We start from the raw sequence: 16140 nt of genomic DNA, 5'->3' as shown, positions 1-16140 counted from the left end.
AAGGAACATATATTACATTCACGCAGATGATCAAATTTAATACATTCCAAGGAATCTAGCAAAACAAGGATGCAAGCACATCAAGAACAATGTGATAGATGCATGAGCAGAATTTTTATCCCAGTGCATCCACTACACAAAATTGAAAGATGAATACCAGACAGATGACAGCAAAAGAATCTTAATTGGGGATCTTGAGAAAAAAAATAAATGGGCAAAAATAAAACTGCAGTAATTTTAATAATATTTACTTGCACAAAAATAGTTACATTTTTCAACTGGAACACTTGCAAATGTTAGAAATTAAATTAAGCTCACAAATAGATTGTAAATAACTTACAAATTTATACTAATTAATTTCCATAGATTTTTTGTAAAGAATATACAAATTCAACTACATACACTGCTGCAGTTCAACATAAATCACTCTTCTTGAACCATAGAGTAATTTCTAACTGCAACTACATGTAAAAATACACGCTTTGTAGGAAGTGTAGTACCACCCGCAAGAAGTACTGATGAACACAATGTATTTAATCAAACATATTTATAATTGGCAAGTTAAAAACATGAGACCCAATACTAATCTTTTATAAAATAGTTTGCATGGTAAGCATATTGAGAAATTCAAGTTGGCAGTATATGACTTTAAAACTTTGATATGCTTCTTTGTGTATTTAAAATTATTTCATTTTTGTGATTGTAACAATATAATATTGGCCAATTTTCAAACTGTGCACATGAAAGAAATTTCTGATATAGAGCCATGGAAGATTTTCATAGAAGCATTATCTATTACATAATAGATTGTTAAATATGTATGTTGTCTCACAACTTTATTTATCTATATTTAATCAGATTTGTATTAGAAGAACATCACCCTTTAGACAAAAAATAACTTGATATACATAATGAAATTTCAAGGCAACATAGCACCACGATTTTCTCACAAATTGCCAAGATAAGTAAAGGTCATTCAAGCGATCCTTTAAAAACAACAATAATGCATCAACAAATCTAAAACAGTTTTGTCTTATGATAATAGGTATCAATATTAACTTTCAAGTATTTCAGCATATATGATACATTTTATAAGCTGGCATTTGAGCATTTAAAATGTACAAGATAAAAATAGATACACATCCAAAAGAAATTGGTGTTCGAACTTTATGGCACCATTAATAGATATTTGGGATTGGCATGTTGCAGTAATCAAGAAGAATCAAACTATGACTCCAGCATTTGCTGCACAAAATTACAGCCAAAGCGTAAGACAATATTTCATTTATATAAAAATATAGCATAGGCCATGTCCCTAATCAACATAAATGCAAGACTGTGCATTCCTATGACAAGACATGAACTGGTGCAAATACATCAACATTAAAAATAAAAATAAACCGGTTGACTTACGCTGCCAGACACAATTCCAGCTCCTCACTTGATTACACAAATGTACAAAAATGGTCACTTTATAGCTGTCCAGTTATTTTTAAATAACTTTAAAAAACTGTTACAAAATGAATGTCCCAAATAGTTTTGCCTGAATTTACATAAAAAATATGCATATATTCCAATCTCATTTCATTGCTGTACAAAAGGGATTATTTCAGACTATATAGTTACTTTTTATAAATAAATAAGAAAAAAATGACTGGATTAATTTATAAAATAAGTGGCAAGAAGGAGCATTTCTCATTTTTACAAACTTGATTGTTCTTGACCAAGAAAAAGATATGTAAATCTTCCTTGTAGTTTATCAGAATAATTTAAAATTAGATCAAAAATTTTATACACAAATTGGTTTCAGAGTTTCCTTGATTAAAATGCTCTTTCATGTGCTATGAGAACTTATAAAAAATAAATCAAGATCTCTTTGAGTAATATTAATTCAACAATTGCCCAAGTCAAATCACCAGAAATTGCCTTTCTCCAGGCAAATAGGTAATCAAACCCTCTCGAATGCTTGACTTTGTAGCCTGTTTACTTTTTGTGTCAAATGATTTGCAGTAAAACATCTCAGAAGCAAATGCCACTTATGACAGTGTCTCATATATTTTTCAGGAGAGATTTACCCAGATCTTCTTACCAGCTCTAAAGGAGATCAACCTACACATATCAATATAGCTGTAACTTAGACATCCCAGCACAGCATTCTTAACACCATGACAATTTAAAAATCACTCTCAGAATTTATGGTAAATATATAAGGCCACTCATACTGTGATCCTCACTCCACAACATTATGGCACCCTTAACAACATATTGGTGTTATCCTTAATGGTTTAAATTAGAAGCTTAATGATAAGAAAAGCCTCCAATTTTGTTAACAAAGGCGCAAGCCTGATTTAGTCTCCTTGACGCTCCCTCTTTTTTTTAAAAATAACCTTGTCCTACAGGAGGGAGCATTTACCCTTTCCCTTCCCTTTACTTCCCTTGTTCTGACCACCTCCTGATGCAGGTGTCCTCTCTAAAGCTTGGAACCTTCTCACCACACGTACCAGCTCATGAAAAGCTTGATCAACATTTACCCTAAGTTTGGCACTACATTCCACATAAGGTACTCTTAACTGGGCACTAAGGTTTCGAGCCTCCTGAGTTGAAACCTGTAATAAATACATTCACATGTTTATTTTTCTCTTTCACTACTTCACGTAGAATCTTTTCTTTTCTAGAAATGATATTCAAAATATTTTCAAGAAAAGTGGCATGCCAACAATAATGAAAACTTCATTTTTGCCCTATTTACTTCTTCCATTTCTCATGCAAATCTAAATTAATAGTATAAAAAACTACCATAATTCAGATATCACCAGACTCCTTCACGAAGTTTGTATTGGAATCCATAGCCAAAAGACCCGCTATCTTATTAATCAATCAGCACACTTAGGGGCTGAGAGACACCATTTTCATAGCAATGCACCCACTGGTGCAGGGCAATAGCTAAAATTTAATAAACAGGATTTATAGTTAAATTTAAAGCATTTGTATTAGCTCTGCAGAAAAAATTGAATCCAAAATTTTTAGGTTAATTCCTTAACATGGTTAGAATTTTATAAAGATAAAGTTATTCAAGTCTATTGAAAGAGAGCAAAATTAAATTCATGCAAGGGTATTTAAGTTTCATACACTTCATTGGGAGCATGAACCCAACCTGTATTTATCCCCAAGGGCATGCTCAACATTTTTGGATTGCAAAGATTCTTTTCGAAAAGTAATAAGTCTGATAAGTTTCAGAAGAAACCAAAGTGCAAAATTTTAAATCAATTCTTAAATTCTCAAGTGTCTCATAAATTACTACATTTTTTATGGCTGCACAGTATATTTCGCATGGCACATAATACCCTTCAGTACTACCATGGCAATTAAATTTCTGGCTCTTTGTGGTATTATGTGTGTTTCTAGGTTGTGATAAAAAAGATTCTACGTGGAAAAGCAAAGTGCCTGCTTTCAACATGAATGATTTTCACCATGCTACACCTGAAACTGTGTCATATATTATACCAACTTGATGGGACACTGGAAAATGAATTAAAAACACCTCCCTTGAGAGGAAGTTTCTTTGGAATAATCAAAGTCAAAATGGGAATTGGATGGAACCATCTGGGACCAAAATGTTCCAGACAAGCTATGGCAATGGCACCAGGCTGAGATATTGGAAATGATATTCGATTTATTTTGCACCAATCAAAACAAGAAGTGACAGTACTGCTACAGCAAGAGCTGCAAAATATGAGAATTCCTTTCTGTCATCATGCACCCATAGGATTATGATCTTCACCTAAGTTTTTATTCATTTCAGTCACCTTTCTGTTACATTGCTGTAGACACTACTTGGCCAGCCTTGAAAAGTTCTACTTTTGTGAAACAAGTATATTTAGTTGCAAGAAACTTTACACAGATCAGAGAGTGATGAATGTTTCTCTGATTTGAACCCGGGCCCTCTGGAATGGTTAAAACATTGGTGATATCTTCCCTGGCAACCCATCATGTGACTTATCTGGTTTACCTGCACTCGACTGTTTCAAAATAAAATGTCGAAATTTGGAGAGGACCTCTCTCTCTCTCTATTGATTCCCGGAGACAATGGACTCCAACCAAGTGATATGACTTTTGAGTTATCAGATCTTCCTGGGAAACTGCAGGCAGCTCTGGGAAAGGAATTAGTCCATCTATTCTAAACGTGTGAATTTTACAAGTCATAAGGCTCAGTATGTAATGAGTTTCACCCTCTCCTAAAAGCAACTTGATGATTACTGTGACTAATGCCACTAAATCTTAATATCAACCAGTGTGTACACTGCCATTTTTAATTCATCACACAATTCATGTACAATATTTTATGCTGAAATTAGTAACTTTGAAGGTTCTGAATGATCATTTAAGTGGGTAATATTTCTATATTTTGCATACCTTAATTACTTCCATAACAGAGTTCATTGTACGAATCACTAGCCCCAATATCTTCCAAAAGTAACAATTTTTTGGGTCCACATCCATTTATTGATCACTTGATTTAGCCAGACCCAACAACAATAAAAGCAACTATATATTTAGTTAGTTTTGGATCAGTAGCAAATTGACTTGGGCATTATTTTTGGAATCTAGAGATATTCAAAATGTTTAACAAAATCTTGGTACAATCCCTAACAATTTATAAGATCCCAATCAATTTAAACTATACACCATGTCATTGTCAAAGTTACAATGCATTTTGAATCTCAATAGTACTGTTACCTTGAAAAAAAACACTCAAACCATTGAATTGTTGGCTATAATTGTATGGAGATGTACATCAGTTGTCAAAAATCACTATGGACAGTTTTGCAGCTTCATTAACAATTTAAATCAGTAAATTAATAACAAATTAAGGTGAGCTATCATGGGCTAAAAATAAGTAAAAAAAATGAACAACTCCTTAGGCTGTTAATAGGTAGTGCCAAATGTGGAAATAAATGAATGGGATGAAATTAAAATAGACCAAATATACCACAACCATATGATCTCAATGAAGTTGTTTGTGATGGTATCAAACCATAAGCCTTTACAAACTATTCTATTAAGATCATGTGAACGTCGTAAGTTGACCTAGATATATAAATTTAATGTCATTTATTTATTTCCTCATGAGGAACCAATTTTCCAAGGCCTAAGGATTTATGGCACATTTTCCAAATGCAACACATGACTGAGCTAACCTGGTTTTTCCAGGACATAAAAGTGCACTAACTACAACCCTATACTTAAGTGCTGGGTTTTTAGACTAAAATTGTTTAGTATTTCTCATTCACTTTACATTTTTTATTATTAGCGGTTGCAAATAAGCTTTCCCAAAATGTATTTCTACTTTCATTGGACCTACTATTATGAGCCAGCTGATTAGTCAATTAGTTCAGCCAAATAGTTGAATTGGTGATAGTGTGTGCAGGTACTAGATTGGAGACAAATACCTATAATGCCGGAGATGTGATTTCTCATGGTGGCTAAATACAACAGATGGAATATCCTCTATCTATACATGCAAACTCATACCCTACTGCACTTAATTTAAGATTCCGGTAGCCTTGAACATTTAATAAACCAGAAACCCTTTGGTTCTCAAAATATTTTCATATTTTCTACAAAAAAGCACTGGTGCAATTCAAGAGGAAGGAATGAGATGCATGATACTATTTGTATTTGATTATCAACTATGATTCGCACCCTCGGGTGGTAAATATTCCATTTCCCAGGGTGCAAACAGTTAGACAACAGGGAATATTAATTGTACACTGGATACTGTAGAAAAATAAAGAACAAAAAGCATTGTGAATTCAACTGCCAGTTATACCTATCATGCATGAAAGAGTATAAAAGGGATTTTTTTTTATTTCTAGGGAAATTGTAATGACATATATGATGCTGAGCGGAATAAGTTGAGAACCTTAGGCCTTAATAATTTCTGCCATGGTAACAATATTATGACCGACAATACCTCTACACATTCTTAATTTATCAAGATATACATACTTTTTCTTCTTAACTGGAGAAACTTTTAAGAAAATAGAAAATATCGTAAGAAATAAATTATTTAATATTTTAAGAAAAAGATACATGAGAATGTCTTAATCCATCCTTAATTATCTGCTACGCTTTTATGGAGTCCTTTCATGGCTTAGTCATCCATTTATTAGACCATTACAATGGTAAAGGCGAGTTATTCAATGGAAATTAATAGGAAAAAATTAAAGGTTGTACATCATTTGCAGAGAAAAATTTTATTTACAGAGCAATCATGATTTCCTGATAATCGCATTTTTCATGTCAAAGATAAAAATAACTATCATAGTCCCAGGTTATTGATGCAAATGCTTGAACATTAAATGCTGCTTCATTAGGAATGAAATAAACACGAAAAATTTATTTACAGAAATGTTGCATTAAAAATGCAACCTTGAATCTACACTGATCTCTAGCTGAATATGTCTATTTAATAATATTACTTGGATGAATCTCACTATCACTTTCTTGGGGCACTTGCAGACAACACTATTACAACGCAACCATCATTGAACCTCCTCATCAACGTCATTACTTGTCACTTTGCCAAAACCCATTCCTAACACATTGGCGTAATTGAAGGCCACACCCCCTTTAGGGAGGGTTCCCAGAACACTTACCGTCACAAATTACTACAGATAACCTTAATTGTTTTAAGGAAATTCAGAACTTGATTGGTGTCGTTACCATTATAAAATACTCTCTCTATTGTCCACTCACCGTAAAAGGTTGGCACATGGTAGAAGAATTTCTTTAAAATAGTTTTGCAGCAGTATTGAGCATGAAACACTCTGAGCTGCGCCATGGCCTATGAAATAGCCTAAAGCAACCTTAAGATAGTAAAGGCATGGTACTAAAACTTCACATTTCTATACAATTAGGTTCTCAAATGGAATAGATTTATGAAAATTCATTGTAAGTTTTGCCACGATCATTGTAGCATTTCCTTAAGACTAGGAAAATTATGAAGCAAACGTTAGAGGTGACGTCTTACTTCCATTAATTATGGCCATTATTAATGATAAACATGTAACTCTTTGCCGGAAACTGTAATTGGCATGAAACATCACGCACATGATGGCGTTGATGAAGTTCAGGTAACAGACAGGTCACTTACCACTCTCTGATGTTCAAGGTCAGCCTTGTTCCCTGCTAAGAGCATAGGAAATTCATCGCGGTCTTTCACTCTGAGTATTTGTCGATGAAAACGGAATGTTTCTTCAAAGGAAGCTCTATCTGTTACAGCAAAGACAAGAAGGAAACCCTCACCGGAGCGCATGTACTGCTCTCTCATTGCACTAAACTCTTCTTGGCCAGCTGTATCTAGAACTGTCAACAGTGTACAGTATATTAGACAACGATTCCAAACTTTAAAAATTAATGCTAAATTATACACCATTACCACTAGAAAAAATAACTCACTGTCAAGTTTGGCAGGAATATCATCAATGACACATTGTTTGGTATAAGAATCTTCAATTGTCGGGTCGTAATCGGTAACAAAGTAACTCTGAAAACAAATAAAAATAGTCATTAACATCCAAAATCCTAATTCCATGTAATTTTTGGCAAACAACCTACATAACCGCCAAAAGGGACCGTCGCGCCGGGACAATAATAGATCGCAACATGATGAATCACTACCTCCTATCTATACTTAAATTTCGCTTCTTCTAATTTCCATTTGCATTACCCTCAACACGAAAAGGCGACATAAAAGCAAAATGAAATCAATTCAAAAACCAGGTGGGCTATCAGTCATCTGTTTATTGCAAGAACACGATACAGAAAACGTACCTGAATGAACTGTATCGTAATTGCTGATTTACCAACTCCACCACCGCCTACAACTACTAACTTGTAAGTTTGTGAATAGTTTTGCCTGTCACCCTGCTTAGACATAATGAATTAGACTGAAGTTCTTCCTAAAACCAACAATGGCACACCGCACAAGATTCACAAAAATAAGAACATAAAACTAAAATGGCCGACTGAGTTTCTCATACTATCCTTGTATGGAGAAGACGCCGCCTACTGCTTGCTTAACTTGCTCCATACGGTCGGAAAGAGAAAGCTCGCGGTTTTTGCTACGCCCTACGGAAGACACTACAGCTGTCAAATCTTGAAAGCCAGCGTGCAGCCCGAAACTGCTACGAATGTGGGAGGAACAACTTAACTCATTCCTTTTTGGGTTCGAGGTCGCTATGACGCAAGCGTATCATTTTGGACTTGTTGCCGTTCCTCTGAGAGAAGGGATTACGATTGCATTTAAAACTTAAATATTCACCAAGGTATTCACTTATGGTATTTTATCCGTGAATTCCAAGTATGTAACTACCTGGAATGGCTGTTAAGCATTATGTGGCGCAACAACTAGCAGACTGAAATTTGAGCCCGGTGTAACAAATTAAAAAATAGGCAGCAGAGAAAATATTACCGAAGTATAGAAATTATTATCAAAGATTTCTTAAAACATAAATGATATTCCTATAATTTTCTTTTTCTGGTGAGAATTTTATGTAGAACAATTTTCACAATACCGCTTTAAATACGAAAGAGCAGTTTAAATTTATAGCTTCAAAGTAGGGCGCTTGTTAGTAAAAATAGCTGCAACATACTATTAGTTACACACTGTATTTTATATTTTCATTTTAGTTTCGCATGGCTAGGTCATGCCTATTTGAGTAAATAAAATGTTGATATAATATTTGTGAAGGGTAAATGATGTATATTTTAATGCAATTCAAACTATAATCATCGCGGAAGTAATTACTTTGACTTTCAATTTGCCATTTGGGCATGTTTTCTTGTCTGTTAACTTCACGGCATTCAAGAACATGCAATTTACGTAGGTCGTCGTGCGACACAAAAAACTTCGACGAGGATGGGATTCGAACCCACGCGTGCAGAGCACATTGGATTAGCAGTCCAACGCCTTAACCACTCGGCCACCTCGTCCTTAAATTTCGGGGTTACTATATGCATAACCTATAGAATTTGTACAATTTATTGTGCTAATAAGTGTAAAATTGGGTGCCTTAAATTGTTTGGCAACATAACATTTTGCCGTACTGTTACAAAAACATTACTTAAATCTCAAACATCGTGTGCAGTTATTAATGTGATGGTACTATCAGTATATCAATGAGCCGTGGCAGACAAAACAATATAGTAAACAGAGTACTCCTTGTGCATTCCATTGCGCGATGTTTAACTTCAATAATCTGTCCAGCTACCATTTCTACCGGGATTTGTAAGACTTATCATATTGATTATTCCATTACGATGTAATATTTTGTTATTTCCTCAAGCCTAAACGTAAATTAGATGAAGATTTACCTTTATCTATCATTTTAATGTATAGCAATAACTTATATATATTACAGATTCAGGTGTGATGTGGCGGAACTGTTCGATAATAACAGAGATTAAGACTACCACATTTTTCGTCGATCTAAATCCAATGATCCAATCCCGAGCCATTTTAATGCGGATATTTTTTATCCGTCACATGCTCCCAATATATATTTATGAACCTAGGTGTTTGTTATTAACAGAGAGGCCTTACAATAATTCGGCATTTTTATTCTCTTTCGGCGCAAATCATTTTCTTTTACCGAGTGAAGTATCCAAAACGTTTTTCCTGATCAAAGCAAATATGGATGATACGTTATATATAGATATCAGTGTATATTTAAAATACATATTCTGGGTAATAAGGAGCAAACTTCTTCTTTCCTCAAGACCAGTTGATGTTTGAGGAAAACAAGGAAGTTTTCTGCGAAGGAAATATTTCAGATTTAATTTTACCTAATGCTAACATTTTTACCTTGAGACTTGCATAGTACTTTATGCAGCTGCTGGTTAATCTTTAATGAGAAAATGTTTTAATTTTACCATCATATTTTATATTTTGGTATTTGTGGTATCTTTATGGTACTTTTCTTTCATAGATGGCTGTAATGGCTGATAATAGCTGGATGTAATTTATCCAGGAATAAATAACTATTATTTTGATTTATAGGGATTGTGAATTCTGCTATGTTATGATTTTAAACATTACCAGTGGTTCAAAAACTCTCACATGTTACTGAGTAAATCCTCAACACAGTTTAAAAATGTTTGTACCTAATATTTTCTCAAAAACTTGGGGTTGCCTATGACAAATTTTGCCTACCCTTGGTGTGATATGGGTGCCACCCATATCACACCTCTTACGAGGTTATCCTGAATCCCTCCGTAGCAAAAGGATCCGAAGACACGCTTACACTCCCAAACCTTCCTCCACCACGGAAACCCACCCTCTTTCAATTTGCACCACATACTTCCCTGGCCTTGAATCTCTGCGATTAATCCTAAAAGACCTCTAACCTATCGTCAAAAGCCATAATTCCACCACCAACCTTTCTCCAAAATATCCCTCTTTTACTTTCAAACACCAACTTATCATATCTCCTCAAATCAATTAATTCACTCCTTAAATCCCCGCCCCATGCCAAAACCACTCCCATGCTCTGAAATAAACAAACCTAGATGCCAAACATGTCCTATTTCCAAAACCAAAATTCCATCCCTTTCCCACTCACTTTTAAACTCTCTCCCACCAATTCCCTACTCTACTTGAACATCCAGCAATGTAGCTTACCTGCTGAAGTGCCAACTTTGCCCTGCCTTTTGTATTAGACAGAGTACATCTACATCTACATAATACCCCGCAAGCCGCCGCAAGGGCGTGTGGTGTATCACACCCCTCAACATTAGAATCAATAGCTACAGGGCTTTCTGTAAGAATTCTTCCCTGATTGATATGCTCCCAATTCCCAAACAAGCCTCCAAACACAACACTCCCTTTGATAAATGCTATAGTGTATCCAACTTAGCATCCCTCCCACCCTCGGATCTACCAATGAAACTCAAAACAATAGAACAAGCATTCATCTGGATCCTGGATTCCTAGAATTGCCCAGATATTAATATTAGGCATTAATTACCCCGATCTGCACATATTTTCATCTCCCCTCCTCCCCCATCACCTTCCATATTAGCCCCACCCTTCTAAAAATCCCCCTCCTAACTATTCCCTTTGCAAATCTTTCCCCACCTACCCCTTCCATCCATTGTTTCTAGCCCCGTATTTTCCTCAGTTCTGTCCTTTTCTTCCTCAAGAAAGGTGGCTTGGACCACTGAAAATTTGAAACCAAGTGAGTTCTTTTCTTTTTTTGTGTGTTTCTGTGTTTTTGTCTTTGTCCACTAGTGCTAACTTCATTTACATTATAATTCACGTCCATGAGACTTTCACCAAAGTGTTATACATTAACATTTATACATATCGAATATGTAGAAGCACTCACGTGAGCAATCTAACACTTAGATGGCAGAAGAGAACACAAAAATACAAATATAAATAGGGATGTGGTAAAAATGTAGGATGTGGTAGTCCAGGGGGTAATGCATTGGACTATTGACCAAAGGGCCAGGGCTCGACTCCCAATTCCTTTCCTTGTGGCGGTTATGGTTTTCCAGGAAGATCTGGTACCTAAAAAATCACATAGCTTGGGTTCCCAGAGAGGCTTGCCTGGAAGTCGAACGTGGAATCTTCAGTAGCCCAATGCTCTACCCCTGTAGTACTACGACTCATATGTATGCAAATATCATTTGAACTTATTCTATCAAGGGGTGATTCAATTTCACTATATTAATACAGAATCAAAATTTACTCCAATTACCTACAAATTATATGGCAAACAGAGCTATGAACCTAAACAAATTTGTTGCCCCTCACATAGGCTTTTTAATCTTCATATATATGGCACAGACAATTTCTTATTTTCTGTTGTAATTAACAGGAACTTTATACTTCACTTATGCTATAAGTTTCCAGTAATTATTTCCATAGTAATTGTAATTATCTTGGCAAGAAATAAACGATGTTGCCAATAAGACACACTGTGGCAATGGCACAAAAATATCTATAACATTCAAATGATGATAGGGACCATGTATTATTGGGCCTTCTACCCATCCACCAACCAATAGACTGAAAATTAATACATGGATTCAAATATTTACTGAGGAAGAAAGGACATAATCTGCCAGTTTTTCAGATGGTTCTTTATTGAGCTTCATTTATAGCATTGGACAGAGGATAATTACCACATACCTACCTGCCAAGGGAATTTGTTTTCCACATCCCTTCCTCCTCACTGAATTCAACACTAGTTAGACAGTACAACTTCCAGCTTTGATGCCAGAGAATAATGCACATGTTTTGCCAATTCACTTTATGTTATAGCTGGATTTCAAGATGAAAGCCTCTGGCCCATGCTTAGGTAATGTTTTAGCCTTCGTTTGGCCTCTGCCCACTCTTTGTTTACATTTAGGAAAAATTGTTATTTCTTTGAAAATAAACTGCAGAGTTACCATATTTTAGACAAACTCTGCTGCTGATATTTTTACGATACATCTTTAATCTCTAACTTAGAAACTAATTGAAACAAGCCAATAACTATGTGATTTTAAGCAGGAGATTGTAATTGAGAGCAGCCTTAAATTTATTCCTGAAAATGAACAAGGAATGGGACCCTTTACAGTGGATGCTGAATGATCAAAATTCTTAAAAAAGTTATCTTAAATGTTATTTCCACACCACCTGCCTTATTGAAAGATAAGAGGACTTCTAACCAATGGTTTCTGCTATTTTTGATTTAGTCTAGAAAGACCATTGATGTTATTGCACCCTCATTTATTATAAAAATGTGCATTAACATTAGCACCTTTTGCATATTACCTCACAAAGTATGAGATCTTGAAATTAGCCATTAAACTCTAAACCATAGGATTCAGTAAATCTCATATTACCTGCTATAGTGTTTGGTTTAGAGGCTCATGTAAAAATATTCCTGGATTGCATATTTTAAATTTGTGCTGCTACCTTTTGAAACAATATAGTAAATGTACTGGAAAAAGATCCAAAAGAAATTTGTGAACTTCCTCGACTTACAAGTCATGTGACATAATAAATTTAAGAGATGACCACTTCAAATATAACATAAAAATATTGCTCTGAACCATTTACTTTTTATATTTATTGCCATAAAAATGTATTGGTAAGCATTTATAGTTCTACGAATGATCTTCCAAATCATTCGAATTGTAAGTCAATACTTACAAGACAATCAGATAAATGCTGCCCAATCGAGTAAAATTTTAACTCTGAAAAAATAATACTACTCCATGGCATTACTATATGACTTGGGTTCCTACACAATATAGCTACCTGCAACTAATCAAGGCTTCAATTCATGCAAGTTAATTGTACCCTTAAATCATCAAAGTAATCCAGAAGTAAAGTTTTATTACATTATGTGAAAAAATGAGTTGACATTTTTAACTTACAAGAACATTTACTTTAAATATGTTTGCTTCATAATAAGTTATTAAAATTGGAAATGAAATAAATAGAAATTTGTTTCATGCACATGTGACTGATTGTGTTCACCACTAAGGTTCTAAAATGAAATATTGCTGACAAGACTGCACTGTATATATTGTTACCGCAGCTCACCAACAAAATGATGAATATGTGAAAAACATTTTCGGAATAGTTTATCCAACATTTTATTGTACACATGAGGAAATTAATCAAAAGAAATATCTACTGTGAATAACCCAAAGGTTGGTTCGATAGGTGAGGGTATAGATCACCTTATACTAAGCCCAACAGCATGTGTTATTCACACATCTGGGTAGTGGGAGCTATTCCTTTCGCTGTGCCATCTGTGGTTTCCCAGGAATACCTGGTACCTGAAAAATCACGCAGCTTGGGTGGAGCTGGGAATGTCCAGATGCATTACCCAGAATCAAAACTAGACCCTTTGGCAAATAGCTCAGCGCTCTACCCAGTGGACTACCACTTCCAAAAAAAGATATAAACATCACAAAATATTTCCTTTTATCTTTGGACTTGATGGAGTATCAATAAAAGTTATTGCTGGAGCTGAACGAGGAAGTTTCAACTTAGCAGTTGGATGATTTGCAGTGCATCCTATTCCTAGAGCTCCAAATTGTCCAGGGGATCTTCTTTCTACAAAACCAGCTGTTAAATTACCTTCAGGTGGGCATACCTAGAATGATTGAATGTAATTTTAAAAAAAGCATGGAATAGCAGATGATTTCAGTGGTGAAAACGTAACTTAACTCTCCTTTACATATTTTTGAGGGTACCTATAGAGTTTTTAAATGTGAGAGATAGTTGAGGCTGATACTCTTTGGAATGCCATTAAAATAAAAAAGGAAGAATTAAATAACTTTATGTTTCCACAGAATATATTAATAATATTTAAACGTCTTAATGGACTAAAGTTAATGATGAATTTGTAAAATCAAATTTAAATTTACACCATTACTTTTCAATATTTAAGTGAAATGCAGATTTCAACATTTTGGCTATATTTTATGCTCTCTAAAGTGAAATTATCAGGTAAATATCAACTTTGCAAGGTGCAATATTAATACATATTTTGATTTTTCACTTCTTTACTCTCCTTTAGGTATTTTGTAAATTGCTATCCACAAGTTGTCTTTTGTCCATAATTTGTATCCAAGTAATGAGATATCTGTATGATTCTGAATAAGGAAGAAATAGGAAGGTTGTAATCGGAAATTTTAAAAATAAACACGTATTTCCAGCATCCTCCTCCACTTTCACAGACTATGTCACAACTTTGAAATGTTATTTTCAATTGAAATTGAAACATTGACAAATATGACAAGAAGGGCATTTAATAAGTCAATTGAAAACCATGAAATCCTTACTTTTTTAGACAACCCAAAGGTATGGGCAACTGCTCTTAAGTGAAGTTGGTTTAGGATGGGACATCCTTTTGTTGGTAAAGAAGTTGATGAAACTGGATGATGAGATGATGACAGAAAATGTGCATTCTTTAGACTTGAGTGTCTGCCTGTAGTACATGGAGATGCTGGAGAAGATGCTGAAATCATTGGAAAGGAGGAGCGAGTAAACACTGGAAGATGATTAGGACATTGTTCCCTTATAATTTCAGCTCCAGCAGGATGTCTCAGGAGATCTGGAGTTTCATCATTGGATGCAAATCCTTCATGAGGTCCTAAGAAAAGATGGAAATGATCTCAGCCACAAGTATTCAAAGACAAAATGACTGACAATATCAATTCATAGAAATAGTATGATCCGTAATGCATGCTATAAATTAATTTATTTACATAAATAACATCATTGCTCACACTGCAATGAAGGAAAGGCATTTTGTTATCACCCATAGGAAAATGATCTAATGCAATAGTTTCAGGCATCAGGGGGATGGCCAGTTTGTAAATTATAACATTTTATAGTGCTGAACATGCCAATATAGGAAGTGGTATATGCATCAATTTTGTAGTGAGGGGAAACTGCAAAATTTTGTGTATCTTACCCCTTTTAAAAAGGCATCATCATCTGTAAAAATCCCTTTTTTTCTTTCCTGAATGGAAGGTCCTCCCAATATTTTCAAATAACATGGCAAGTCCATAGCCTTCTTCAACAAACTTAAATTAAAAACCTAATGCCACGTAAAAAATACAAGCCCTTCCACACAAAAAATCTGAAGTTTACATGGAAAAATACCACCCATCCAATAACATGTCAAACATGGGGTGAACCTAATCTGAACTCAAGAGTCAGTTTTAAAGAACATGCATCATAATTGTAACAATCCAAGCATCTCATAGAAACAAATTATTTGATAATCATGACTTTCAACTTCTAAAAAGCCCAGCCACCCTTATTGCCTGCTTGATCCATATTGTCTGTCTCATCATTCCAAAATTCACCAAAAGATTTAGAACCCATTATCTCACCTGTTCCTCCCCTTCCTGCAATTACTGCTTCACTAACTCTCATTCATGAATGTTGGCTAAAAAATACACACTGTAAGTGTTATTAACATTGAAACAGCTGTACCTTTTATTTCTTTTCTGCAAATCTTAATTTTCTCCTCCACCTACCATTTCTATCCCAAGCAAATCTTATCTATCCAACTTATTGCATCTCATTCCTCATCCTCCTCCCTTTAACATCATCCAAGT

The 16140-nt window shown here is 34.7% G+C and overlaps 2 protein-coding genes and 1 non-coding gene across 3 annotated transcripts in view; all 3 read right to left on the bottom strand.

Moving 5' to 3' along the window:
- Window positions 1-221: 221 nt before the first annotated feature.
- Window positions 222-8221, bottom strand: Ras64B (ras-like protein 2). The gene is made up of 4 exons (XM_071588069.1): window positions 7837-8221; window positions 7462-7549; window positions 7157-7368; window positions 222-2606 (listed from the first exon to the last, which is right to left on the bottom strand). Exons 1-4 carry the CDS (start codon window positions 7939-7941, stop codon window positions 2394-2396), a joined length of 618 nt encoding a protein of 205 aa, XP_071444170.1. The 5' UTR covers window positions 7942-8221; the 3' UTR covers window positions 222-2393.
- Window positions 8222-8915: 694 nt separating this feature from the next.
- On the bottom strand, window positions 8916-8997 carry TRNAS-GCU (transfer RNA serine (anticodon GCU)). Its single transcript has one exon. It is a non-coding gene; the product is annotated as a tRNA-Ser (tRNA).
- Window positions 8998-13973: 4976 nt separating this feature from the next.
- Gyc32E (Guanylyl cyclase at 32E) overlaps window positions 13974-16140 on the bottom strand; it is a 53799-nt gene continuing 51632 nt past the window's right edge. The window contains exons 25-26 of the mRNA XM_071587937.1: window positions 14854-15164; window positions 13974-14162 (exon numbers count right to left, since the gene is read on the bottom strand). Coding sequence (XP_071444038.1) covers window positions 13974-14162; window positions 14854-15164 — 500 coding nt within the window. The remainder of the gene's footprint in view (window positions 14163-14853; window positions 15165-16140) is intronic.

This window comes from Hetaerina americana, unplaced genomic scaffold, assembly GCF_022747635.1.
Source record: "Hetaerina americana unplaced genomic scaffold, ioHetAmer1.1.p SCAF_3, whole genome shotgun sequence".
Taxonomy (NCBI): Eukaryota; Metazoa; Arthropoda; class Insecta; order Odonata; family Calopterygidae; genus Hetaerina; species Hetaerina americana.
The sequence above is the reverse complement of the archived record's forward strand: the minus strand, read 5'-3'. Positions and strand labels throughout refer to the sequence as shown.

Coding starts and splice junctions, on each gene's coding strand:
- Ras64B (XM_071588069.1), bottom strand. CDS start 7,941: ATGTCTAAGCAGGGTGACAGGCAAAACTATTCACAAACTTACAAGTTA. Junction 7,369..7,461: donor TATTCCTGCCAAACTTGACA/GTGAGTTATTTT, acceptor CACTGTTGACAG/TTCTAGATACAGCTGGCCAA. Junction 2,607..7,156: donor ACCTTGAACATCAGAGAGTG/GTAAGTGACCTG, acceptor TATTTATTACAG/GTTTCAACTCAGGAGGCTCG.